Source organism: Nicotiana tomentosiformis, chromosome 8, assembly GCF_000390325.3.
Source record: "Nicotiana tomentosiformis chromosome 8, ASM39032v3, whole genome shotgun sequence".
Taxonomy (NCBI): Eukaryota; Viridiplantae; Streptophyta; class Magnoliopsida; order Solanales; family Solanaceae; genus Nicotiana; species Nicotiana tomentosiformis.
The window spans coordinates 83,597,187-83,624,992 of NC_090819.1; the positions used below are offsets into that span (position 1 = coordinate 83,597,187).

General features: G+C 39.7%; 1 protein-coding gene across 2 annotated transcripts; it reads right to left on the reverse strand.

Annotated features, from left to right (window-relative positions):
* Positions 1–19,275: 19,275 nt before the first annotated feature.
* Positions 19,276–26,553, reverse strand: LOC117272942 (DNA-directed RNA polymerases II and V subunit 8A-like). 2 transcript variants are annotated; one of them, XM_009617906.4, is made up of 5 exons: positions 26,440–26,553; positions 26,018–26,100; positions 24,740–24,897; positions 20,224–20,318; positions 19,276–19,719 (listed from the first exon to the last, which is right to left on the reverse strand). In XM_009617906.4, exons 2-5 carry the CDS (start codon positions 26,088–26,090, stop codon positions 19,608–19,610), a joined length of 438 nt encoding a protein of 145 aa, XP_009616201.1. In that variant the 5' UTR covers positions 26,091–26,100; positions 26,440–26,553; the 3' UTR covers positions 19,276–19,607. The 2 variants fall into 2 exon arrangements, with proteins under 2 accessions (XP_009616201.1, XP_009616200.1); XM_009617905.4 differs by lacking the exon at positions 26,440–26,553 and adding an exon at positions 26,257–26,436.
* Between the last annotated feature and the right edge of the window lie 1,253 nt (positions 26,554–27,806).

The following is a 27,806-nucleotide window of genomic DNA, read 5'->3' on the forward strand; positions in this document are numbered from 1 at the left end:
CATATCACATCCTTCTCTTAAACAATATCTGTTAGCTCCTATAGGGCATAACTAGGATGGGTGTGGCCAATTGTATATATCTCTGTTATTGTTGAAGGTAACTCAAAATGCTTATATTTCTCTGCCTGAATTGTAAATACTGATAATCTTCACTAACTGGGTACCTAGTATCCTTCTTCACCTTGCTTCTTTTACTTGTTGAAACTTGTATCTACCTTCTCTCTTTTCTCGTTGCTTTTTACTATATGGGTGGATAGATATTCATGCCTTAGGGTTCCTTATCAAGAAGATTACACATCTTAGTACACGCATGATCTGTTGAAGACCTTACATTTACTCATCATAAGCATGATGCAAAATCGAGTTCCTCTTACTCAACTCTTCTACTGCCATATTCAATCTCTTACCAACTGTCTTTCTAGATGTAGATATTATTATATTACGAATAAAATAGAATTTAGGAGTTTAAATTCTTACAACTGAACTCTATCACACCATTAGAGTAAGAAGAAAGAGTCACAATCCTAAATGCCCTATAGCCTCCTACCTATAAGTGTGTTGCACAACACACCCATAAACAAGACTCTACTAGACACGGCTTGTAGACTCCCTAGGACAGAACTGCTCTGATACCACTTTTGTCACGACCCAAACTGATGGGCCACGATGGGCACCCGGTGCCTTACCTAACCAAGCACCAACGTAATGTATCTTTCTTATCATACCATCATGGGTAAATGGGCTAGAAGTGACGTCACGAGATAACCAGAATAAAACATAAGGGAATACTACCCAACATGATATAGAAACTTATACATGTGACATACGGGCCTATAAGACCGACATGATCATTTGTATACTCAAAACATAAACCGAAAAGGCCATACAAGTATCCATAAATATGACATTTGTCTACAAGCCTCTAAGAGTATATAAATATCATAAAGGTCGGGACAGAGTCCCGCCATACCAATTAATACATGTCCAAATCATACTAACCAAATAGACAACTCCGGAGCAAGTGGAGTGCACCAACACCTTTTGTTGAGCTGATAGCCTACTAGGAGGACTCTCAACCTGTCCATCGGGACCTGCAAGCATGAAACACAGCGTCCCCAGGCAAAAGGGACGTCAATACAAATAAAGTACCGAGTATGTAAGGCATGAAAGCAGTATATAAAAGACATGAAAGAAACATGGAGTCATACATATAATGTCAGAAACATAGCTCTGTGAATCATAAAATATTTATAATGTCATACATATGCATATAAATGTCACATCATGCATATGTATATGCGTACATAATATTATTAAGCCTCTGAGGGCATCCCATCATATCATCTCGGCCTCTGTGGGCAAAATTATCATTGTAGACCAGCTGATCTAGTGGTGCATATATAACGTCATAACCTTTCCCCATACCCCATATACATATACCATACGCGTATATAACGCCATCTGGTCATGGGTCAATATACATGTATAAATGAATGCAATGTATAATGAAGTAGGTTAATAAGATCTCTCAAAATGTCATAAGACCCATGAACAGACGATATGATAGTAGGACATATAGGGAATCAAGAACATAGGCAACCCTAGTACTTCTAGGAATGGAATTATTTGTGAAAGTTGCGTGTTTGCTCGTTTCGTTGCATCATATGGATAATGCCAAAAGTAAATAAGGGATAGACTTAGAATAACTTAGCTCCATTGAGTTCTTAATACCTTACAAGCAATTCTTCAAATAACTCAACTCAATCTACCATAGCATAAGAAGATTCAAAATCAGTGTGCTGATTAAAGGCTACGTCCGCAACTTAAACTAGTAACTCGTTTATGTAAATTTGGGAAGCATCTCCCATATAACAAGAGCCTCATCCAATACCATATACCAAAAAACATGACCAGAGAAATCTAGCAATACATAATTATCAATAACAAGACACCATATAACAACAACAAGTTACAACTACTTCACGACGAGCGGCAAGCTCCGATTGAAACTTGTATACCCCATATCACCCATTATAGACTTCTTAATTTAACTTAAAAGTATTATTAACATGCTAATGAAGTCATTCACCAATGATTCCAGCCTTATACAATATATTTATAACTAAGAAAATAATCCATAACTCCAACTATCCTCAATTAGCAACTTTATTCACTAGTTCATGGCTAGCCCATCCATTTAACTTAATCAACATCAAGATAACCTTAAGCAGATGAAATAACATAATATAATTACCTCCTACAGTAGATTCAAATCGAAATCCATGTTATATTTAGCTTACAACTGCCCAACACACTCCAATCACTTCATACCCAAAACGACAACTATAGTAGTGTCAAACACCCCAAAAATATTACAAAGAACGACTAATCCACTATTTCACTATTATGTGGTGTTCATCCACACTATTTATACTCCAAAACTTTATTAAATAGTAGCAAAATATATAGACCAAAAAAAAATACAAAACAGCCCACAAAACAGTCCACTACAAGTCGAATAACTCAAACTCACGGCTTTCGTTCACCGTCCCGTGAGTTCTAACTATTAGGAAACAAATTTATCAACCTTACTTGATATTTAAAATTTTAAATATATAAATTAGGCATTTTATTACCTATTAAATACCTTCCAACACTCAAACTACAAAGAAAAAGAGAAGCGATATAGCGATACTTATGTCGTAGGGATCGTTCTAATGTTATCGCTTCTTGATTTCGTACTCGGGATGTTAATATTCTTTGAAACTCTTGTAGAGAGCTTAAGGGTAAGTTTATGGGTCTTATTTGTTCGTGGTTTCTAGAAAAATAAATAAAGAGACGACATAAGGGATATAAATATCCATTTTGTTGAAACGTCAAAAAGGTGCCACTTGGCACCCTAGCATTGCCCCTTCTTCCAATGCTTATATCTTTTTATCCGTATGTCAAATAAATCAATGGTTAAAAGCGTTGGAAACTACATTCCAAGACCTTCCATTTGGTATATAATATGTCCCAAAAATACCTCATATAGCACACAAAAGGTATTGCACAAAACCCTTTAGTGACCCACCTACTTGTCACCTATGCAGTCTGCGCAGTCTCGCGAGACTGAAAATATCTCTCTACTCCGATGTAGTATCAATGAACGGTTTAATTCGTTAGAAACTAGACTCATAGATATTCAATTTTATATATGGATGATCCTGTAATTCAAAGTATATTAGGAGAAAAGCTCTTCTACATTTGACCTAATATTCAACACATTATGAATGTAAGTTGTGATGACCTTTGCCAACTTTTGTTCCAAAACTCGCTTTACTTCAAAATGTAACATACGACTATAATATGACTACAATAGCTCATAAAATAAAGTCTTTATCATGTTAATAACCCTAGTATTACCCCAAAAGTACATGTCATAACATTCCCAACTTGTCGACATTCGACGAAACTTATGTTCTTCACTTTTCTTAGCTCCTAAGCCTTTCAACCCTCTTGGTAGTTGTTATCCATGATCTTAAAGATTTGTAACCTCTAAGGTAATATTATTAACTTACTTTATGTACTTTCAAAGATGATCTCATTTCTGAGCTTACATCAATTGACTTATGATATACTCTCACATACGCAAATATGGGGTGTAACAGTATGTGTCCATGCTTGAGGGAGATTATATTGTTGTAGATCGTGTCTATCACACATTTTTGATTACTATTTGGAGTCTTGAGACTAGTGTAGACATTTTACTTCTTGATATGGTAGATTTTGACGTCATCTTGGGTATGGATTGGATGCCACCTTATCATGTTATATTGGACTGTCATGCCAAGACGGTGACCTTAGCCATGCCAGGGTTGCCTCAATTAGAGTGGAGGGGGACTCCTGGCCACTCTACCAACAAAATTATTTCTTATGTGAAGGCTCGAGATATGGTCGAGAAGGGGTGTCTAGACTATTTGGCCTATGTCCTTGATTCTAGTGCACAGGTTCCATCCATGGATTTAGCTCCAGTTGTTCGTGAGTTTCCAGAGGTGTTTCCTGCAGACCTGCTGGGGATGCCACCCGACAAAGATATTGATTTCTATATTGATTTGGCTCCAGGCACTCAGCCCATTTCTATTCTGCCATACCCTATGGCCTCGCTGGAGTTGAAGGAGCAGTTGCAACATTTGCTTGATAAGGGCTTCAGTAGACCTAGTGTCTTGCCCTAGGGTGTGCCCGTGTTGTTCGTGAAGTAGAAGAATAGGTCGATGAGGATGTGTATAGATGATCGGCAGTGAAAATATTCAATATCAAGAATAAGTATACGTTGTCGAGGATTGATGACTTAATTTATTAGCTGCAGGGTGCCAAAATGTTTTCGAAGATTGATTTGAGGTCTGGCTACCATCAACTGAGGATTAGGGCATCTGATGTCTCCAAGACGGCTTTTTGGACTCGGCGTGGGCATTATGAGTTCTTAGTGATGTCATTTGGGTTGGCAAATGCCCCAACAACATTCATAGACTTGATGAACCGGGTGTTCAAGACCTACTTGGATTCTTTTGTGATTGTATTCATTGATGATATCTTGATCTACTCCCGCAGTCGAGAGGAGCATGAGCAACATATTCAGATTGTACTTCAAACTTTGAGAGATAGCCAGTTATATGCCAACTTTTCAAAGTGTGAGTTATGGTTAGACTCAGTCACATTTTTGGGACATGTTGTATCGGGAAAGGGCATAAATGTGGATCCTAATAAGATTGAGGTAGTTTAGAACTAGCCTAAACCTACTTCAGCTACAAAGATCTGGAGCTTCCTTGGCTTGGCGTGTTATTATCGTCGGTTCGTGGAGGGGTTTTCATCTATAGCAGCCCCATTGACCAGATTGACCCAGAAGACAGCCCCGTTCAAATTGTCGGACGAGAGTGAGTTGAGCTTTCAGAAGCTCAAGACTGCTTTGACTACGGCGCTAATGTTGGTGTTGCCCACCGGTTTAGGGTCTTACACGGTGCATTATGATGCATCTCGCATTGGGCTCGGTGCAGTGTTGATGCAGGTTGGCAGGATGATTGTATACGTGCTACGGTAGTTGAAGGTTCATGAGAAGAATTACCCTGTTCACGACTTAGAGTTGGAAGCCATGGTTCATGCGCTGATAATTTGGAGGAAGTATCTTTGTGGTGTGTCATGTGAGGTATTCACAGATCATCAGAGTCTATAGTATTTGTTCAAATAAAAGGATCTCAACTTGAGGCAGAGGAGATGGTTGGAGTTGTTGAAAGACTATGATATCATGATTTTGTATGATCCTGTGAGTATGGGCAGCCTTGCATACATTCCAGTTGATGAGAGGCCGCTTGCTGAGAATGTTCAGGCTTTCGCCAATTAGTTTGTAAGGTTAGATGTTTCAGAGCCTAGTGGTATTTTAACTTGCACAGTCACTCGATCTTCCTTGTATAAGTGCATCAGAGAGCATCAGTATGATGATCCCCAATTTCTTCTCTATATGGACACAGTGCGGCATGGTGGTGCCAAAAAGGTTACGGTTGGAGATGATGGGGTTTTGAGGATGCAGGGCCGTATTTGTGTGCCCACTGTGGATGGGCTTCATGAGTTGATCCTTGAGGAGGCCCACAGTTCCCAGTATTATATTCATCTGGGTGCCGCCAAGATGTACCAGGACTTGCGACAACAATTTTGGTGGAGGAGGATGAAGAAGGATATAGTTGCATATGTAGCTCGGTGTCTAAATTGTCAGCAAGTTAAGTACGAGCATCAGAGGTCTGGTGGTTTGCTTCAGAATTTAGATATTCCTATGTAGAAGTGGGAGCGTATCACTGTGGATTTTGTTGTTGGACTCCCACGGACTCAGAGGAAGTGTGATGCGGTATGGGTCATTATGGACAGCCTGACCAAGTCGGCATATTTCATTCCAGTGGCAGTTACTTATTCTTCAGAGTGGATAGCTGAGATCTACTTCCATGAGATCATCCATCTTCACAGTGTTCCTATGTCTACCATTTCTGATCGAGGTACGCAGTTCACCTCGCACTTCCAAAGGGTAGTACAGTGTGATTTGGGCATGCAGGTTAAGTTGAGTACATCATTTTGTCCCCGGACAGAAGGACGGTCCGAGCGCACTATTTAGATATTAGAGGACATGCTCCGCGCTTGTGTTATAGATTTTTGGGGTTCTTGGGACCAGTTCTTGCCACTTGCAGAGTTTTCCTACAACAACAGCTACCAGTCGAGCATTCAGATGGCTCCCTATGAAGCATTATACGGGAGTCAGTGTCGTTCGCCAGTTGGATAGTTCTAGCCGGGGGAGGCTCGATTTTTACGTACAGATTTGGTACAAGATGCCTTGGATAAGGTCAAGATTACTCAGGATCGACTTCGCACCGCTCAGTAGAGGCAGAATAGTTATACCGACCGTAGAGTTTGTGATGTTGCATTCATGGTTGGAAATAGGGTGTTTCTCCCAGTTTCACTCATGAAGGGTGTGATGAGGTTCGGCAAGAAGGGTAAGTTGATACCTAGGTACATCTGACCCTTTGAGATTCATCAAAGAGTGGGTGAGGTGGCCTACAAGCTAGCATTGCCACCCAATTTATCAGCAGTCCATCTGGTGTTCCATGTGTCCATGCGCCGGAAGTATCACGGTGATCCGTCCTATGTGTTAGATTTCAGCTCAGTCCAATTGGACAAGGATTTGACTTATGAGGAGGAGCTGGTGGCTATTCTAGACTGGTAGGTCTGACAATTGATGTCTAAGAGTTATCCTTCAGTTCGAGTGCAGTGGAGAGGTCAGCCGATCGAGGCAGCAACCTGGGAGTCTGAGTCGGACATGCGGAGTAGATATCCACACCTTTTCACCTGTATAAATACTTTTTTATATACAATCGAGGACGAACATTTCTTTTAAAGGTGGAGAATGTGACAACCCGACATGTCATTTACAATTTTTTAAATTTTGTGATTCAAAACCTCGAATAGCTTAGTTTAGCCTTCCTCGATTTGCATGTGTAGTCCATATCTTTTTACGAAAGATTTTTATGTGAACAATTGATGAAAAATTGCGTGTGAGTTGACTTCGGTCAGCGTTTTGAGAAAACAGACTCGGAACAGTATTTTGACGGTCCTGGTGGATCTGTATCCTGATTTGGGATTTGGGCGTATGTGCGGTATCGAATTTGGAAGTCCTAGCTCGAATTATCGCAATTTATTGAAAACTAAAAACTTAAAGGTTTAAAGAATTAATAAGTTTCACCATTGTTTGACTTTGTTGTTATCTTATCCAGAGTTTGGTTTCGGAACTTGGTATAGGTTCATTACTGTATTTATGACTTGTCTGCAAATTTTGGTGCAAAACAGAATTGAATTGACGTGATTCGGACGTCCGTTCAACAAATTGAAGGTTCTTAAGTTTCATTAAAAATTTCATTCGTTTTGGTGTCTGATTCATAGTTCTAGGTGTTATTTTGGTTATTTGATCGCGCGAGCGAGTTTGTATGATATTTTTGAACTTGCATGCATGATTGGTTTAGAGTCCCGAGGGCTCGGATGAGTTTCGGATAAGCTACAAGGTGATTTTAGACTTAGAGCAATAGCTAGTGCATGTGTGTTCTGGTGTTGTCTGCAGATCTCGCATTTGCAAAGTCTGTCTCGCAAATGCGAGCCTCGCATTTGCTTTTGCCCAAGTGCAGATGTCGCAATTGCGACCTGGGGTTTGCAATTACGAACCCCGCAAATGCGAAAAAGTCTTTGTAAATGCGAAGGTTTCACACCTCTGTTGCCACCGCAAATGCGAACCTGAGACTACCGCAAATGCGACAGAAATTTTGCAAATGCGAGAACCCAGCCCCCAACCCATGCTCGCAAATTCGGCCATGATTCCAGGTCTTGAATTGGCTAAAATCCTGGGGGTCGAGGTAGTCGAAGCTAAGTATGACTCCCTCCTTATGGTAAATCAAGTCAACGGGACATTTGAAGTAAAAGAGGAATGAATGCGAAGATACTTGGACACATTACAGGTAGCACTGCATCGATTCAAAGAATGGACCTTACAGCATGTACCCGGGACAAAAATAGTGAAGTAGATACTCTGGCTAACTTGGGGTCATCAGTTGATGATGATGAATTCAGCTCAGGAACGGTCGTACAACTCATGAAATCAGTAGTGGAAGAAGGCCATACTGAGATAGACTCAACAAGTTTAACTTGGTACTGGAGAAACAAGTATATAAACTACTTGAAAACTGGGAAGTTGCCCTCAGATCCTAAAGAATCGAGAGCTCCGCGCACGAAGGTGGCTAGGTTTAGCCTATCCGAAGGTACCCTGTTCAGAAGAACGTTCGATGGCCCACTCGCCATATGCTTGGGGCTGGGATACACCGAATATGTTTTGAGGGAAGTTCACGAAGGCACCTGCAGAAACCATTCGAGAGCAGATTCTTTGGTTTGTAAGATAATCAAAGTTGGCTATTACTGGATTGACATGGATAAAGATGTGAAGGACTTTGTACGGAGATGTGATGGCTAACAGAGGCATGCACCAATGATCCATCAACCCGGGGAGTTACTGCATTCGATCCTTTTGTCTTAGCCGTTCATGAAATGGGAAATGGACATTGTCGGTCCCCTGCCATAGGCACCCGGTAAGGCTCAATTTATACTATTTATGACTGACTATTTCTCTAAGTGGGTTGAAGCTCAAGCATTCGATAAGGTCTGGGAAAATAAAGTCATCGACTTCATTTGGGACCACATAATATGTCGGTTCGATATACCGGTCGAGATAGCGCGTGATAAGGGGAAGCAGTTCATCAGCAGCAAGGTAATTGAGGACCACAAGGTCAAGAAGATCTTGTCAACACCCAATCAACCTAGTGGGAATGGATAGGTGGAATCGATGAACAAGACCATACTTCAAAACCTTAAGAAAAGGTTGATTGATGCCAAAGGGAAATGGAAAGAAATTTTGCCCGAAGTCTTGTGGCTATACCGTACGACCTCAAAATTTAGTATTGAGGCCACTCCATTTTCATTGGTCTACAGTGCCGAAGCACTAATATCAGTTGATGTGGGAGAATCGAGCCTCAGGTTCTGATATGTAACCGAAGAATCAAACGGTGAGTCCATGAGAACGAGCCTAGAACTATTGGATGAGAGGCGCGAGACTGCCCTAGTCCAGTTGGCCGCTAGAAATAGCAGATAGAAAGATATTACAACCGAAGAGACAACCACTGACACTTTAACGTCGGAAACTTGGTGTTGAGAAAAGTAACATTGAACACCCGAAACCTGAACGAAGGGAAGCTGGGGCCGAATTGGGAAGGACCATATCGAGTCATAGGTACTACCGGTAAGGGTTTATATAATCTCAAAGTAGTAAATTATACACAACTACCAAACAAATAGAATGTGACCCACTTAAAACGGTACTACTTCTAAGGTACGACCTCATTCACTTTTTTTTAATATATTACGAATTAGGTTAACACTTGCAGGAACCAACCGAAGGCGAATGTAGTTGTTAGGTCTGAAAGTATGTGGTGCACTCTTTTTCCCTTGAACTGGTTTTGTCCCAAATGGGTTTTTCGGCAAGGTTTTTAACGAGGCAACAACAAATCGTGCTAACTCAAAGTTGAAGACCAATTTTAAAATCGGAGTCAGTGGTCGCATCAACAGTATACGAGCCCTATCGAAGATCGACCTCAAATATTGGGGGTCATCACCCTCGGGTCAAGAGTTTTAGCAAGAAAGGAAACTTTGTGCTTAAACAGTCTAGTATCAGTGGTTAGGATTTATTGTAAGGGCCAAACGGTCAAGTGAATTGTGCCCACGTAGGCCATCTCAGCCATAATACGAGCTTTTACACGCGTACAATCTTGTACGTTACGCATATAAATGAAAGAAATTTTCTACCTTGCTAACAAACATTTTTTGCTTCTTAAAATTATCGAGCCCAAGGGCCACCCTTGTCCGAGCCTAAAGGGCTACCCCTACTCGGGGACTGTCATCTGAGATAAGTTCGTGCGGCTCGGGTTATCGAGACCCGGAGGCACAAAACCTATTAGGCAGTGCTTAAACCTAAAAGGATATGGCCACCCTAAAAACGGTTTGGAACGTCCGAAACCCATAATCAAAAAATAAGGCCTTCAACAAAATTCTAAACCTATTCAAAGGTTACCCTCGGCAAAGATATAGTCTAAAAATATTTAAGCAAGTATCTTGGGGATATTTCCGGTCACTCTGAGCCTCCATAAGTTTCGAGCAAAAATTGCATCGAGGACAAGTCTTGTTCGGAGCTCTGAAAAATGACTTATTACTACGTTTGATTCTGTGTTAAGGCATTAGAAATCTTTGCAATTGTAAAAAAGATGCAAAGAATAATAGATTTGAAAATTTCCAAAAGGGAAAAACTTCATATATATTCCGGAATATCTTTACAAAGGCCCAATAAAATTGACCTCAAAAACATATATATACAAGATACAAAAACAAATTCTTGGCCTTCAGATTCTTCAGAGCCCTCGGAACCCTCTTCAACTCATGGTTCAGCTAGCCTCTTGGCCTCGACCTCGAGTCTTTTTTCCTCTTCGATCTCGGCAGAAAGGTCGAAGCCTCGGGCATGTATTTCTTTGAGGGTCTCCCTTCGGGATAGCCGCCTCACATACTCAGCAGTAGTCTTCAGGGGAGCCTCATATGCTTCAACATTGGCCTTATATTGGGCCACAATTTCTTCATATCAGCCGAGGTTGTTTCCAACCTTGACCTTGTTGTTTCGAGCGACTTGCCAAGGGAATCCCGTCCGGCGATGGCCGAGCCCAGTTGTGCTTGGAGGTCCTAATTTTTCTGAGCCCGTGTATCGGCCTTCTCCTTCGCCACCCGAAGCTAAACTTCCACCGAAGACAGCTTGGCTTGGGCGGTCTCCTTTTCTGAGGCCACCATGTCCATCTTGTTTTTCAACCCATCGGCCATCACTTGGATCTCATCCATCTCCTTACGGAGTTGGTCGATCTGCTCGATCTTATGTTGGACCTGCAAAGTATTATTATTAGCCTCTGCGACCGGACCTTCGTTTCTAACTTCGAAAACCTTTACCTTCTCCACCAAGTTGGTGTGCTCCTGCCTTAAGGCCGATGCCTCATTCTGAGTTGCATCCAACTCGACTTGGAGGTTCTTGGTGACCCCCTTTTGTTATTCGCTAAGAAGCCTGTACATGTCCCTTTTAAGCTCCTTTATCTCAAGCTCGAGTTGATTGACCTCAACTCGGTACCGAAGGAAGCACTCTGGTGAAGTACCGAGGCCTGCGAAAAGGCAAAGAAAATGTGAGAAACATCAAACACAGATAACTATAGGTAGATGGAAGGAAAAGACGCCTTACTTGATTCAGCGTCTGTTGTGTGTCATTAAAAAGGCACGGCACGTTCACCGTATCCATTTTTGTCTGGTCCTCCTCGGTCACCAGGCATCGGAGATAGCTAGCTACCCCCACAGGAGCGGACAAGACACGGGCATCTTCTGGGACAGTCAGTATGATTGACCTCTTGCGATCGGGGTCCATGCTCGGAGTGGGGAACTAATTAACCAATTTCGGGATCGAGCTCAGCTTGCCAGCTTCCGAGGAAGTGTCTTTCATCGGAACTTCCAAGTCGCCCAGCCTGTAGAAGTCTTCCAAACCGGACGAGTCCACTCCGTCGAAAAAAGGAGTGAAGGGGAGTGAAGGGGATCTTCCGCACCTTGGCCCTCCTCGTTAGATTTCTCATTCCTCGCTTGGGCCTCCTCGAGCATAGACGCAGTATAGGACGACATCCCAAAGATCTCAATTATGTCGGGCTCTTCCTTTGGAGAAGAACCGCCATCCTAAGAAGTTTCACCCCGAATATACACATTGGTCTTTTGAGTTTGAGGAGGGTCAATCTCATGAGTCTCCCCCTCTGATGCATGCAAGTCCTTGGGATAGTTTGTCCCGTGGGTTACAAAAATAGATTTATCCACTGGCTCGTCCCTAAGCCAGAGGAGGGAATCGGAGTCTGGCACTCGAAAGCTGGAGCCCTCCTAGGCTTGCGGAGCACCCGCTTCTTTGGTTTCATCACCTCGGAGCCTGGTGAGCCCGAGGGATTTCTTTTCTTTTTATTTTTCTTTTTTCCCTCAGTGGCAGCAACAGAGGGATCAACGAATGGGAGAACATCTTCATCCCCTTCCAAAGGCCTAAGTTCAGTGGTCTTAGGCAAACTTGCAATAGCGAGGAGGGAAGAAGAGCTAGTATAATAAAAGGTTGAGACATAGTGTTGGCTACTCAGAAAAAGGCCTTACCTTGATAACGGGCCTCCCATCAGCCCTTCGAGAGTCCGCTCCATGTGCGCTCGAAGTATGAAATCTAAGTACAGATGCCCTCAATCCACTCCTTTATCCGGGGGACCGCATTCAGAACCCGGGTGACAGCTACACAGCCACAAGCATGAATGAGAAGATAGAAATGAAAGAAGAAGAATTTTTGATGTTTTAAGAGGGAATTTCACTTACGAGACGCATTCCACTTCTCAGGGAATGGCATGTATTCCGGGGGGATCAAATCCTCGGTCTTCACTCGGACAAAGCGCCTCTGCCATCCCCGGTCTCGATCTTCATCGATACTGGAGAAGAGGGCCTTGCTGGCCCGGCGGGTAAGCTTGACCAGTCCTCCTTGGGACATCTGGGGACTGTATAATCGAAGCAGGTGGTCGATCGTGAACCGATGAGATTCGGTCTTGTTCACAAAGTAGCGGAGGAGGATCACAATCCTCTATAACGATGGGTAGATTTGCCTGAGACACACCTCGTACCCCTTGCAAAAGTTTAGAATGCTCGGGTCTATCGGGCACAATGTACATACTTAAGTACCTCTCCATGTGGGTAGTGATGGCGTCCTCGGGACCGGGGACTACTACGTTCATTCCCTCTCAATTGCAGTCCTTATGAACTATGGGAAGAACATCTTCAGTCACAGAACATATGTACCTTGAGACTCATTCACCCTGGTCCTGTTTGCGTGAGGACTTATCGACTTTAAAGTCCTCTACAATGGAGCATCCCTCGTAAATGAACGCCTACAAGGGAGGCTCATCGGTCGGTTCGTTAGCATCCACAACGGGGGAAGTCATTTTGAGGGCAACCACCTCAGGGGAAAACGCTTCAGTACCAGCGGCCAGTTGAGAAGATGAAGAGGTAACTTGTTGAGGAACAGTTTTCGATGTTTTGGCCATTGTCATCTGGGGGAGTATTTGAAAATTTGAGAAAAGAACGCAAAGTATAGGTAAAACGAGTTTTGGAGATGAAGAACAGAGTATGAAGATTTGAAGAAAATCTGGGCAAAAATCTAGAGATTGTTATGGAAATTGAAGAACAAGGATGAAGACATGAAGGTTTGAAGAAGGTTTGATGATGGCTGTAAAGCTCGAAGGTAGTCATTTGGTCAAAAAGTAGAAAAAGGACAAAAGGAGGAAGTTTTTATAGGGAAACAACTGACACTTCGCATTCGGAGGCAACCTCTCGGTGAGTGACACGTGTCCGAAGTCAAAACGATGCGATTGATGGGACATTTCGACTCCCTCGTCATGACATACTGTCATGACCCAAACTAACCCTATCGTGATGGCGCCTATCGTGGAACTAGGAAAGCCGACTCATTTCCTAAATAATTGATATTTTCCATTTCAAAGGTAATTTAAAGGCTATTTAACATAAAAAACCTTCGTAAAGGGGTTCAAATCAAAACAAAAGTGCGAAAAAGAAAAGCCTGGCATCGGGGTGTCACTAGTCATGAGCATCTGCTACAATTTGTCTAACAATATAGAGGCTAACATAGTCTGGAAAATAGCTAAATACAACTAAAGGAAGATAAGAGGGAGAAGAGCAGGGGTTGCGATTGCCAAGTAGCTACCTTGCTATCCCCAAGAAAATCTGCAACCAGAATAATCAATAACCGCTACCATGTCCAGCTACACCTAGATCTGCACACAAGATGCAGGGAGTAACGTGAGTACGCCAACTCAAGTAAGTAATAATAATAAATAAAGACTGAGCAGTAGTGACGAGCAATAAAGCATATAAAGTTCATATCATAAAATCTCAGTAAAATATCACATGCTTTTAAAATCAGGATTTGAATCAAAACATCTCGTTTAAACCTAGTTCCGGTAAAGTCATTTAAAGATATTTTTCAACAGTTTTCAAACATAGGCTAAATGCAAAGGTGAGAAAAAAATTATGAAATCATAAACATCCCCTCGGGCAACATCACTCGTATACAGCCCCTCAGGCAAACCTCACAATCACTCATGCCTCTCGAGCATACCTCATAATCACCCATGCCACTCGGGCATACCTCACAATCGCATATGTCTCCCAATCACTCAGCACTCAACACTCGCACTCAGTAGGTACCTGCGCTCACTGGGGGTGTGTACAGACTACGGAGGGGCTCTTTCAGCCCAAGCACTATATCAAGCCAAATCATGGCATAAATCACTCAGGCCCTCGGCCTATATCAAACATGTTGCGGCGTGCAGCCCGACCCCATAAATATCCTCACAAATCACACCCTCGGCCTCACTCAGTCATAAACCTCTCAAGCCACTCGGACATTTCAGTAAAAACATGGCACTCAGCCCAAAACAACATTTATATGCATCAAAATAGAGTAAGAAAAACTGAGTTATGCAGTAAACATGTATAACCATGACTGAGTATAGGTTTTCAATCGAAAACAGTGAGAGGATAATAAGAAAAGGCCCCTAAGGGTCTAAACAGCACTGGCACAAGGCCCAAAACATGGCATTCAGCCCAATTTACAGAAACTCTTTCTAAAACACATAAGTATCATACAGTTTCAATAAAATATGCAACTTTACAGTTGTTATAGGACGTACCAAGTGACAATCCCCAACAGTTCACGCCCACACGCCTGTCACCTAGCATGTGCGTCACCTCAAAATAGTAAAATGATACGAAATTCGGGGTTTCATACCCTCAGGACTAGATTTATAATCGTTACTTACCTCAAAACAGTCAAATCTCTACCCTGCAATGCTCTTGCCTCTCGACTTGGCCTCCAAATGCTCTGAATCTATTCACAATCAGTACAATACCATCAATATATGCTAATGGAATGAATTTCACAAGAAAAACTATCAAATTAGCCTAAACCCCGAAATTTGCTCAAACCCGGCCCCTGGGTCCACGTCTCGAAATCCGAAAAAAATACAAAACTAGAAAACACATTCACTCACGAGTCCATACATACAAAATTTATCAAAATCCGACATCATTTGGTCCCTCAAATCCTTAAATTAAACTCTCCAAAATTCCAAGCCCTAACCCCTTATTTTTACTAATTACATGATTAAACAACGGAAAATCACCATATATACGAGTATTAGGGCTCAAGCAACTTACCTCACTGATAGCCCTTGAATCACCCTTCAAATATCACTCCAAAAGCTCCAAAACCGACTTGAAAAATGGTGAAAATGAACAAAATTCGTGAAGTGTTCTATTTATGGTTTCTGCCCGGGCTTTTCGCACCTGCGGACCAATTCTCGCTTCTACGCCACCGCACCTGTGGAAATATACATCGCAGGTGCGGAACTCACTTAGGAGCCCAGGTTCTGCATCTGCGGCCCAACATCTCGCACCTGCGGATGCGCACCTGCGCATATTTCTCCGCTTCTGCGGAAACAGCCACACTCTTTTCTTCCACATCTGCGGGCACCTATCCACATCTGCTGACTCGCAGATGCGGTTTCTCCTATGCACCTACGGACCTAGCCTACCCCCACGCTGTCCGCACCCGCGAACTCCCACATGCACCTACGACCTCGCACATGCGGCTCCCCTTCCGCAGGTACGGAAATACCAGTAGCAGCAGCTTCAGCTGTATTTTTTCAACTTCAAAAATTCGTCAACCACCCGGAATCACACTCGAGGCCCTCGTGACCTCAACCAATAATACCAACAAGTCATATATCAATGTGCGAACTTAGTCGAGCCTTGGAACACTCAAAACAATATCAAAACACTAAATTACCCTCGGATTCAAGCCTAAAAATTCAAAATTTCCAAATTCCACAACCGATGCCGAAACCGACCAAATCACGTCCGAATGACCTCAATTTTTGCACACACGTCACAAATAACACTATGAACCTACTCCAACTTCCGGAATTCCATTCCGACCCCGATATCAAATTTTTCACTGCCGACCAAAAATTGCCAAATTTTTAATTTCGCCAATTCAAGCCTAATTCTACTACGGACCTCCAAATCACATTCCGGACGAACACCTAAGTCAAAAATCATCTAACGGAGCTAATGAAATCATAAAAATTCAAATTCGAGATCGTTTACACATAGGTCAACATCCGGTTGACTTTTCCAACTTAAGCTTCTACTTTAGAGACTAAGTGTCTCATTCCACTCTGAAACCACTCCGGGCTTGAACTAACCAACCTGTTACAACACAATACAGCTAAATAACACATAAATAAGCAGGAATAGAGGCTATAACTCTCGAAACGACCGGCCGGGTCGTTATACATACGAAGGAAAGAACCAAAGTCATTTGTCATTTCCTATCGTTTCGGCAAACTTACTCTCTGAGAAACGAGGAGACTATGTGTATACGGGTAAAATCAGGCCCACTGAACACCTCGATTTTCCGGTAAGTCAAATGGAGCAAGAACGTGACCGTAATGAATTGGAGTTAGAGCGAGGAGCCCCTCGTATTGGGGCTCGGGCTAAACACCTTCCCTCGGGGATATCGGGGTCATGTCTTCTGGGTCCAGTTCGAGGATCAAGACTTCAGAGAGCATTACCAAATAGCTGCACACGACTAACAAAGGGCCGCGATGGCTTTGCCCAACCGGATATCACGGCGTGAATCTCGGCCCGTATCGGCAGAAATCAGTGATTAGCGAAACAGAAGATTTTTACCTTTCTTAGAATTGTGCTTAGTGTAAAACTCTCCTACTATATAAAGGAAAAAGCTTATTATTCATGGGACACATTGTAATATGCATATCAAGGTAATTTATTTCTATTCTCTTTGTTGTTCAAAGTTCTTATTTTTGTTCTTAAGTTCTTCATAAGTACAAGCTTGGAATCGAGGGCAGGTTCTTCATCGAGCCATCAACCGAGCTCGGAATCACCCTTATCATTGGTTCGGTCATTTATTACGTCTTTCATTTACTTAATCTAATGTCAATAATCACTTGTATTGAATTAATCCACATATCCTTAAAATCACATATAAACTCAATTGTTATCCGTCTTTGAGAGGGTAAACAAGTCTATTATGAGGAAACTGTAGCCATGAACCCTAAGGCATTGCCCTTTTTATTGCTCAACATTGAGCCAGGAGACAAACCGTTTTGTCATTTCATTTTGGACGATCAGATTGCCCTGGTTCCTTTTCAAAACGCAGCTCAAGTAATAGCTGAAAAATAATTAACATAGAGGAAGTCTAGTCGTCTTTAAGTAATTGTTGCATGTTGCGTTTCGTGTAATAATGTATGACGTTATGCAAGTAGTTTGTGCTTTGATCACAGTTAATCAAGAATAATGTATGCATCTCGGTGTTAATGGAAATGGTTGGTATTACAACATATGTGGTTAATGTATGTATGTTTTAATGGAAAATATTACTGGTCTTTTACTATTTTGTGCAATCTATCATAGTGATTGAAGAAGATGGAGATGCACTAGCTAAAACCATTGCTACTTCCCACAACTCACTAATGCATTATCATATATTTATCACCACTAAAACTACTTATCTTGCTGGGGTGGACAAACATAAATATGGAGAGTTGGTAAAGTATAGGTGGGCGTGGTGGGTGTTTTAGACCCATACGTGGACGGGAGGGTAAATGTAAACCATTTACCGAATAATAGGGATAATTTTGACCTTTTTTCGTACTTTAATTAAAGTTTGGCTAAGCAACAACAACTTTATCAGAACAGATTTCACAATTACAAGGTGAATGAATGATCACCCTCTCGCTTAGGTAGGTATCTGTATCCCAAAAAAAAAAAGAGAAAAAAAAATATGTCTATTAGATACCTCGTCCTTGAGTGGCTGAGACATAGAAGTAACAGCTTGAAGATTCTATGTTCGAATCTCACTTACAACACTCAGTGGGATAGTTGAGAGGAGGCATAGGAGTAACACCTTGAAAATTTCAGGTTCTTCGACCAAGGTGCAGGGGAAGACGGTGGTACGCCACCCGGTCGCTCCGGTAAAATTTTATTTACACCCATATATTTTACTAGTATTTCACGTGAAAAAGATATATAAATAAATAATGGCACCCCAAGTAACAAAATGGTTATAGGTGTCATTGTCAAAGTAACCCTTGGCAGGCCCAATACCCAAGATCAACCCTCATTTTGCTCATATTGTAGAATCAATTTTACTTTATTGTGTTACCTCTTTCCGGATTACCTTTTTTACTTCTCTTTTTCTTGAATTCTTTTATTTTCACTTTGTATTTTCTCTCTATGTACAATTCCATGTTTATTAGTTATTTAGATTAAAAAGGTATATTTGCTTGTGTTCTTTTGTTCTAGATCTCAGTTTCTTTTTTTTTTATATGCTTTTAAACATTTTTCTTTTTTATTTAGTTAGTATTATTTTTTCCTTGAAAGGACCAAATATATTCAGTTTGGTTATCATGTGTTTATTTATGCACCAAAAGATCTTGTAAAGTAAACCAAATTAATTCAAAATGGATCGAATTGAACTAAATTAATTTAAAATAGAGCGAACTGACCAAATGCATGTATACCCAAATTCAACCACCTTGACTACTAGTTACTATATATTAAATGCAGTGAAATTCGCAACCATCAAATCCTGGATCCGCCTCTGCCAAGGTGCACACAAATTGATCCAAAACATCAGTTATCAAAATAGAATCTTAGTTGTGTAGGTGAGAGTTCTTTGTATTTTACACCCCAAATGTATGCAAAGTTTCTTTTATATTGCACTTTGTCCCTTTTAACTTTTACAACTTAGAACACAACTGTTTATGTTATTGGGAAGCCCAAGCACCCAAGTACACATTTCTGCGAATCAGATTATATTTATTTCACTTGGTTTCAAATCTGTAGCAACCTCTTCCTAATGCATACAATGAAGATATTAACACAAGCAGTTCTTATAAATTTATTCAATCCCACTTCTATCTCATATAGGTATCCAAATATAAAATGCAAATAGGAAGATGTTCAAACACACAAGGCTCGTGATAATAACAGTTCGTTCATGGACTGCAACTATGTTACCAGTTGATAAGAGTTCTAATTTTGTTCATCACAGAATACTAGTAGGAAAATATATTTTTTTCTTTAATTTCACGAGATACAAGGATCATAACTGCACATTAGCTTCCCACACCTCAACAACATAAATAGAGTTCCATTCCTTGGTCTCCATTATTATTATCTCAGTTATATTCTTTTGTATCCTTGAAACTGCGCCACACACACGATTTATATCGTGCCAGTAGCTTAGCTTACAAATACTCCATCTCCTTTTAAAGTTAAAATTGGGTTAATATTACCAATTCTTTACATCAAACCTTCCTTAGGAGAAGGAACAGCTTCTGGTCAAGCTCAAATTTAGCTGCGATGGATGGATCTCCTCTCAGCTGCATCAGAAGTCCTCCAAATGAAACAAAAATGTCTCTGAACAGCAACGAAAACCAGTAAATCCATTGTTATATTCATAAAATTCTTGCTGGCTTATAGAAAAACAGTAAATCACTTGGTCCCAATGACCAGAACATAGACAACTCCCAAACACTGACTTTAAATGTTAAAACTGAAAGATATTTAACAATAAGATAGAAAAAAAGGCAAAACTTCTAGCACAAAAATGAAAACAGAAAAAAAAAAAAGTATAGGAAAGTACATTTATACTCCACGATTAAATGCAATAGAAGAACTATAGTGCTAAAAACAAGTTACATAAACCAAAGGAAATGGCATTTAGAAACTAATCTTAGGAGACCTAAGAAGTCATTCTAAGCTAATTCCATATCAGCACTCGGAAACAAGAAGCAAAGCAGATATTGCTAAAGTGTGACAGTATTGCACAAATGATAAGGCAAGAACATGTCAGAAATACAAATTTTAGTTCATGGAATTGAATATGAGATTAATTATAGGAGAAAAGTTATCCAAACATACGCTTTAACATGCTTTCCTGAACCTTCCTCTGAGATCCTATATAGCTTCCCATGCATGACATATTCGAACTTGTCAGCAAGTGATTTCTTGTTACCCTGCCATCAGATTGCAATATCAACAGGATTTCTAAGAGTTTCACCACCAGACAGTCAGATAAAAAAGGAAAAAGAAAAAACGAAGAAAAAGAAAGAAGGCCATACAAGCATTTGGCTAGAAAATAGTGTTCAAACAGAAGTCTTTAGGTATCTTTTCAACTTTGGCCACATCATCTTTTGTATGAGAAGGTTATTCTTGGGAGTTTCAATTATTGTTAGTGTAGGTTGGGAGAATGGGAGAATATTTGACATATTAAGACTTCAATGGAAGTTTTTTCTTAAAAACATACTTTAGAGCAACAAGTACGCCTCAATCACAAGCTAGTTGGGGACTTGGGGTTCAACTATATAGATTCCCATCAAAGGCTCTCTATTTTTTCTACCAACATACAGATCTCCATCATAAACTAAAGACCTACTAGCAAACACTAGATCTAAGGGTATCATCATGAATAAACCTTAACCCCAGCTAGTTGTTATAGCCAAGTGTATATTTCAAACGGTGAAGGAAATTATTAGTTACAGGCCTAGATATTGAAAACACAAGGGGATATTATGTATTCAGTGGTGGAGAAAGTATCACGAAGGACTAATGAAAAGACATCGAAAGGAAGCTCCATAGCAATTTAAAGATGCAGAAACATGCCAAAGAAAACTTAATGAATGTAACAGTTTAAAACATTAATGACAAAAAGACGTCAAAAAGATGACATTTGTCACAAAAGAGACTTGAAAGATCTTGATGTGCTTCGTTATGAATGAAGTCATAGTTGTCTCAAGTCTTTAAAGAATATTTGTGTGTCATGTGTTTAGGGAGTTAAATGACCGGAAGATGGGTTTTCCAGTTTAGTTTTGGGGACTAATTTCAAAACTGAAAACTTCGGCACTATTTTCTATTTTGTTTGACAACCCATAAAGTCAAGTTTAAGGAAATCCGTGAAAGCAAACACAAACTGAAAGATGTTAAGATAATTATGTTATGTTACCAAATTTGTTTTGGTTCCCCAGTTTACTAGATTTGACAAAAATTGAGATTCGGTATTTACCTTTGAGAGAAAATCAAGAAAAAATCACATGAACCAAAAACATCCATAGATGCTAAAAGAGCAAGTTTTAACGAACATACAAATAGCAACAAACAACAACATCAACCCAGTAGTAATCCCACTAGTGGGGTCTGGGGAGGGTAGAGTGTACGCAGACCTTACCCCTACCCCGTGGGTAGGGAGGCCGAACATACAAATATAAAAATGCATAAAATCAAAGGCCGTCTTACATATAACAAATGAAAAGCAAGTTTTCTTTCCCTGGATGCTCAGAACTTAAAGCTATGTAGCATTCATTACTCCTACATATGACAGAAATTCTCACATATGTCATAGTGGTTTCTTCCCATACTTATCTATTTTGGCCTCCTTTTCCTTGATTTCACGTCCTCTTGCTTTCTCAAATGCTAAGGAAATCCTAAGGACAGTCCAAGGAACAACAACATTTCGTTAACATACAAATATAACTATAGATGGATCCTTCAGTGGTGAATCGGAATAAAATCCAGCACACGGCAACATCAAATGATTATACCCTTCACTGGCAGATACAATGTGTTTGTCCTGCCAATTACTTTAGAACTAATGAACCAGACATCAGAACCTGTACAATAAGAAGAGGAGAGGGAAGTGTTTAGTCAAACAGGGGAGGGGATGAGAGAGTGGTTGGAAAGGGCAATAGAAGAGGAGGAGCTGAGGGAAGCAGCGGTGAGTTGTGCAGGAGATAAGGCTCCGGGACCGGATGGATTCACGTTAGCTTTTTTCCAACAATGTTGGAGGATAGTTAAGGGTGAGTTGATGGAGACCATTGCGGATTTCCAAGATTCTGGAGGGTTCGAGAGAAGCCTTAACGCTTCATTCATTGGAAAGAGCAACGAGTATCAAGGATTATACCTATTAGTCTGGTAGGAAGCATCTATAAGATGATTTCTAAGGTGCTTTTCAACAGACTAAAAAAGGTTTTAGATGAGACGGTGTTCACTTCTGGGAATTCTTTGTAAGTTGGACCCTGAGAAAGCTTATGATCATGTGAATTGGGACTCCCTGGATTTTATTATGTCGAAGATGGGGTTTGGGGACAAATGAAGGAGATGGATTAAGTTTTGCATTTCTACTGCTACATTCTCTGTTTTGGTGAATGAGAGTCCATGTGGTTTCTTTGGGAGTTCGAGGGGCTTGACACAAGGGGATCCTTTATCCCCTATGTAATTCATTTTGGTGATGGAAGCATTGAGCAATATGATGGATAGGGCGTTCATTGGAGGTCTTGAGATCAATCTCAGAAAATGCGAGATCACACAGGTAGGAGAAGTGGATAATATTGAAGAGATTGTGCAGGTGTTGAATTTTAAGGTGGGTACTTTACCTACTACCTACTTGGGACTACCGTTGGGTGCTTCGAGTAAAGATCTTGCAGTGTGGAATCCGGTGATTGAGAGGGTAGAGCAGTGACTAGCAGGATGGCAAAAGAGGTACTTGTCGAAAAGAGGGAAGGAAGTTTTGATCAAAAGCACCCTTTCTAGCATACTTACGTATTTCATGTCACTCTTGCAGAAACCTGGTAAAGTGACTGGAAGGTTGGAAATAATTCAGCGCAACTTTTTATGGGACACATCGGAAGGAGTAAGAAAGAACTAATTAGTGAATTGGAGGGTTGTCACTTCTCCAAAGGAATGGGGAGGACTCGGAGTGAAAGATCTCAAGGTTTTCAATAAAGTTTTGCTAGTGAAGTGGATATGGAGATTTAAGGGGGAAGAGAATGCATTTTGGAGGGAGGTGGTAGCGGAAACATATGGTATTATCGAAGGGAGTTGGAGGACCAAAAATATAACAACACCATTTGGGTGTGGTTTATGGAGAAGTATTATGATAGGTTGGAAGACTTCATGGGACACATTTCTTTTAGGGTTGGGGATGGAACAGGGTTAGTTTTTGGGCGCATAAGTGATGCGGTGAGAATGAATTGAGGGAAGCCTTTCCTAATTTATATAGAGATGACAGTTCAACAAATTTATAGGTCTCATGAGGGGGTAGTTCATTAGGATTTGAGATTCAGGAGAAACTCATAGGACTAGGAGATGGAAGAATTTCAAAATTTGGTGGAGATATTATATGGGTTGGATACACCGAACATTATGTTGAATGCATGGAGATGGCGAGAGAGTAGAGATGAATTATTCACTGTTAAGTTTTTTTATAAGAGGTTATTTAGGGAGAGAAGAATATATTTTCCCTCATTGCTCTATTAAGATTCCTGAAGTACCAAGAAAGGTGTGTTTCTTTGCATGGTCGGCGGCAAGGGGAGTGATTTTGACAGCGGAAAATTTGAGAAAAGGAGGATCACATATGTTAGCTGGTGCTTCATGAGCAAAAGCTCGGGCAAAAATGTAGATCATCTCCCGTTGCATTGTCAAGTGGCAACTTGTTTGTGGAGAGTGGTCCTTAATTTGTTTGGGGAGCAACGGGTGATGCGGGTATAGTGAAAGAGGCGTTGCATAGTTGGGCACATAGGAGGGGGAAGAGAAGGCCAAGGGCATGTGTGATGCCCCTGGCAATTATGTGGGATATTTGGAAAGAGAGAAATAGAAGGGCATTTGAAAGGTTGGAACAAGATTTTGTGAAGTTGCAAAGTAGCCTTTCATTTTTATTTTTTTTTTATTTTTGGTGTACTCATGAGTTTCCTATTTGTATTGAGAATTGGGCCTCTTTTGTTGAGAACAATATTCTGGTGTAGGTTCCCTTTTTTTGGTATTCAGCTTGTACACGGGGTTCTTCCAACTTTTAATAAACCACGGCTCTATGGAACAAAAATGTATCCTATGACATATAAAAAAGTTAAAAATAGAAATCACAAAAAAGTTGATATTTTCGTTAGTTTCTAGTTCTAGTTAATAAACTAGCTGTCTAGCAAATGAGATTTCAAAAAACACTTCCAGATAGACAAGGTTACGGAACTAAAGTATTTTCTTAAAAGGGCTCGCTCACTTATTTCAGATATATATTTTTTTCCTTCAAATGAAAAAAAAGTACATTCCAAATGCCAGTATATAGCAAGTTGTTTTCTTTGAAAAAAGGTATATACATATATTGGAAAAGATTAGAAAGGCATTTGATGTTTATTACTTGATGAAAGTGATTCATCATTGTAAGTTAAACACCCTCAAATTTGACTAGATTTATTGCTTTCAGTTTCTTTTTCTTAATCTTTCTAATGCAGTTTGACTAGTAAGGCCTACTGTGTAGGAATATCTCTGAGACTTCAAGTTACTTCAGATACCATCTTTATGATTATGTAAATCACAGAATTAGAATTATATCAGTCAGGTAGCACTATTGCAAATCTAGAAGGATAGACAAATCATTACAGCAAATTACCTGAATGAAATAACCTGTATCTGGTGTCCCATCCAAGTTCAAAGTAGATGCTAAAACCATCATAAATTTCTCTTTGACGCGCATAGGATATATCTCAGTGTTCACATCCAACAGCATGTACATATCAAACTGCTCACTCCGTGCTTCAATGCGATTAACTAAAAAATGCACATGATATTAGATCACATCATTTGCAGAAAAGAAGTGTTACTGCAGTTCAATAATTTATGGTGCCAACAATAAACCAGATTTAGTCCGTCCGTCATATGCCACAAATCGGCTTTCCCAAGAAAACTGCACTAACATTATATTTTATACTTCCTCAGCCCGTCATATGAAGACTATGAAGTGCAAATATGGATAGACTAAGAAAGCCATTACAGAGGCACAAAACTTTATCACAATTCATCTGGAGCATTTTCAGTCAACTACATGATTACCTTTTCCTCTTTTCTTTTTTCTTATTAAAGGCCAGGTAACAAGGCTAGTTTTCTAAACACCACCTTCTTTTTCTTTCTCCTAATTTTTCTTTTGACAACTGAGAAATCCCCGACGGCCAGTGGTGTACAGTGATCGAAGCTTGACAGATAATGAGTCTGCCCATCTACCCTTCTCCACTAAAATATCAGCCCTCTACCCTTCTCCACTAAAATATCAGGTTGTTTGCGGCAAGATTCGAACTTATGACGTGCGTCAGCACACATCACGTGTTACACTCTTACCACTAGACCAAAGCCTTGGGGGCTCTTTCTCCTAATTGCATTACTCCACAAGGAGAACTTCATCCCTTGTCTGTTGTGAACAAACTATCTTAGTTAATTTTCTTCAAACTTATCATTCAAGTGGGATACCATGACCATCTTTTCACTTTTCCTTCGGATAAAATTGCAATGGTAAAATTGCACTCAAGGGTGTGGCCTGGTGGTCAATGAAGTGGGAGGAGAAGGTCTTAGGTTCATATCCCAGTGGAAACAAAATAAGAGACAAAAAAATACTAGGTGATTTCCTCTCATCTGAACAAGCTTTGGTGCGCACAGTAACCCGGTACCTATGCTAGTGGGAGGTAGCAGGTATCCAGTTTGAAATAGTCGAGATGCGCACAAGCTTGTCTGGACTCCACCGTCTAAATAAGAATTGCAATGGTAAAAGTATCTAGCTGATTAATCCAAAGTTACAGCATCAACATTGACATCTACAGATTGCGTGTTGGCTCATATTTTAAAAATTCATTCGATTACTAACTGTTTACCGAGCAAAAAATGATTAATTTGAGCATACCTCTATCAAATTTTTTACCATCAGGATCCTTTTGAGTAACAGTAAATATATCTTCGAAAAGTGTTTCAACCATCTTCAACAACCTGCATTAGTTAAGTAGAGAACTCAAAATATTAATGATAAATGTACACTCAGAACCCAATTTACAATCTATATATTTACTTACTAAAAATCAATTGAAAAATGGATTAGGGTTCCGTCTTGTAAGAAACGAAGAAAAAAAGGGCGGGAGAACTTACAGGAAGGGAGGTTTTGGCGATTTCTTCCTTTATGTTCATTTTAATTTTAATTTTCTGGTTGAGGGTTAAATAAAACGCTTACAAATTTGATTTCGAAGAAAATTTAGATATTTTACAGTTTGTTTTATAAATCAAAATTAGCTAAGTTTTAACGAGTGAAAATGCATAAAAATGTCTTTGAACCTGTCTCGGATTTGCTGTTATACACTTGAAGTCTTGAACTATGCTCTGGGAACACCAGAGGCGGATTCTAAGAGCCCGTTTGGACATAAAATTTGATGGAAAATTTTTCCAAAAAACAAATTTCGAAATCAGCGTTTCTTCATAAAATTTTCAATTTTCGTTTGAATATGCATTTTAAAAATTTTCAAAAATTTAAAAAAATACAAAAAACTATTTTTCAAGATTTTCACTCAAATCACTCACAAAACTTCAAAAACAATCCAAACTAAAATTTATGTCCTAACACTAACTCTAAATTTCAAATATCATTTTTACTAAAAAATTTATTTTGCCATTTTTTCGAATTTTACAATTCTTATGTCCAAACGCCTACTAAGACTTCAAAGAGTCCTCCTCTAAACCCAAAATATGCTATATGTAATAATTTACTAAACCTCTATCCTACTTGGCCTGCCAGGTCATTAAAGCTCCTTTTTCTTTAATAATAGACCCATTTCACCAAACCAATATTTTATACCCAATCAAATATGACAAGATTAAAGAGCGACAAAGGAATCAAACCATACTTTCTATTAAACCACTTTTTTTTTATCTCAGTTCAAATATATTTTCTTTCAATTTAAATTAAAATTCAAGTTTTTTTATCTTTCTATTCAAATTTAAATATTTTTATTCTTTTTCACATTAAACAACATATTATTTCCACATTAAAATGGAATTACACAGATAACACAAAGATTCTTTCGTATAGTTTAACTTTTAAAAAATCTTGAATCATATATTTTAAAAAATAAAGTTAGTGTAAATTTCTCCTTTGTATTTTTAGTTATTTATCCTTAAAAATACCTAGCGTGAATTTTGGTATTTTCATTTCCGACTATCAAGATCTTTTTATTTCCCATGCTGAACATATAGAATTTCCATTAGTAACATATTTATTGGAAACACTATGAAATATAATATATTGTTAGTCTATTTCATGTTAAGATATATGTGATGACCCAAAATGTCATCTTTAAATTTAATAGTTAATTCTGTATTTTAAGACCTCAAAAAGCCCTATTTATCATTACTCGACTTGCGTGCGCTGTCCGGAAAAAATTTCGAAAAGTTTTTATGCGAAAAAATAAATTAAAATGTGAATTCGAGCTTTAAAACTCAACTGAGTTGACCTTGGTCAACATTTTTAGCAAATAAATTCGGATCAGTATTTTGACAGTTTCGGTAGGTCTGTATCGTGATTTGGGATTTGAGCGTATGCCCGCAATCAAATTCCGAGGTCCCTAGCCCGAGATATGGAATTTTGAAGAAAAATTAAAAGTTTAAATTCAAATAGTGATCGGATGTCGAATTATGTACAAACGACC

What these genes read in the sequence shown, in the direction of transcription:
- LOC117272942 (XM_009617906.4), bottom strand. Translation starts at nt 26,090, where the DNA reads ATGGTTGAAACACTTTTCGAAGATATATTTACTGTTACTCAAAAGGAT. An exon ending in TGGTAAAAAATTTGATAGAG is followed by an intron (nt 24,898 to 26,017) that starts GTATGCTCAAAT and finishes TGCATTTTTTAG; the next exon opens with TTAATCGCATTGAAGCACGG. An exon ending in ATACAGGTTATTTCATTCAG is followed by an intron (nt 20,319 to 24,739) that starts GTAATTTGCTGT and finishes ATCTGATGGCAG; the next exon opens with GGTAACAAGAAATCACTTGC.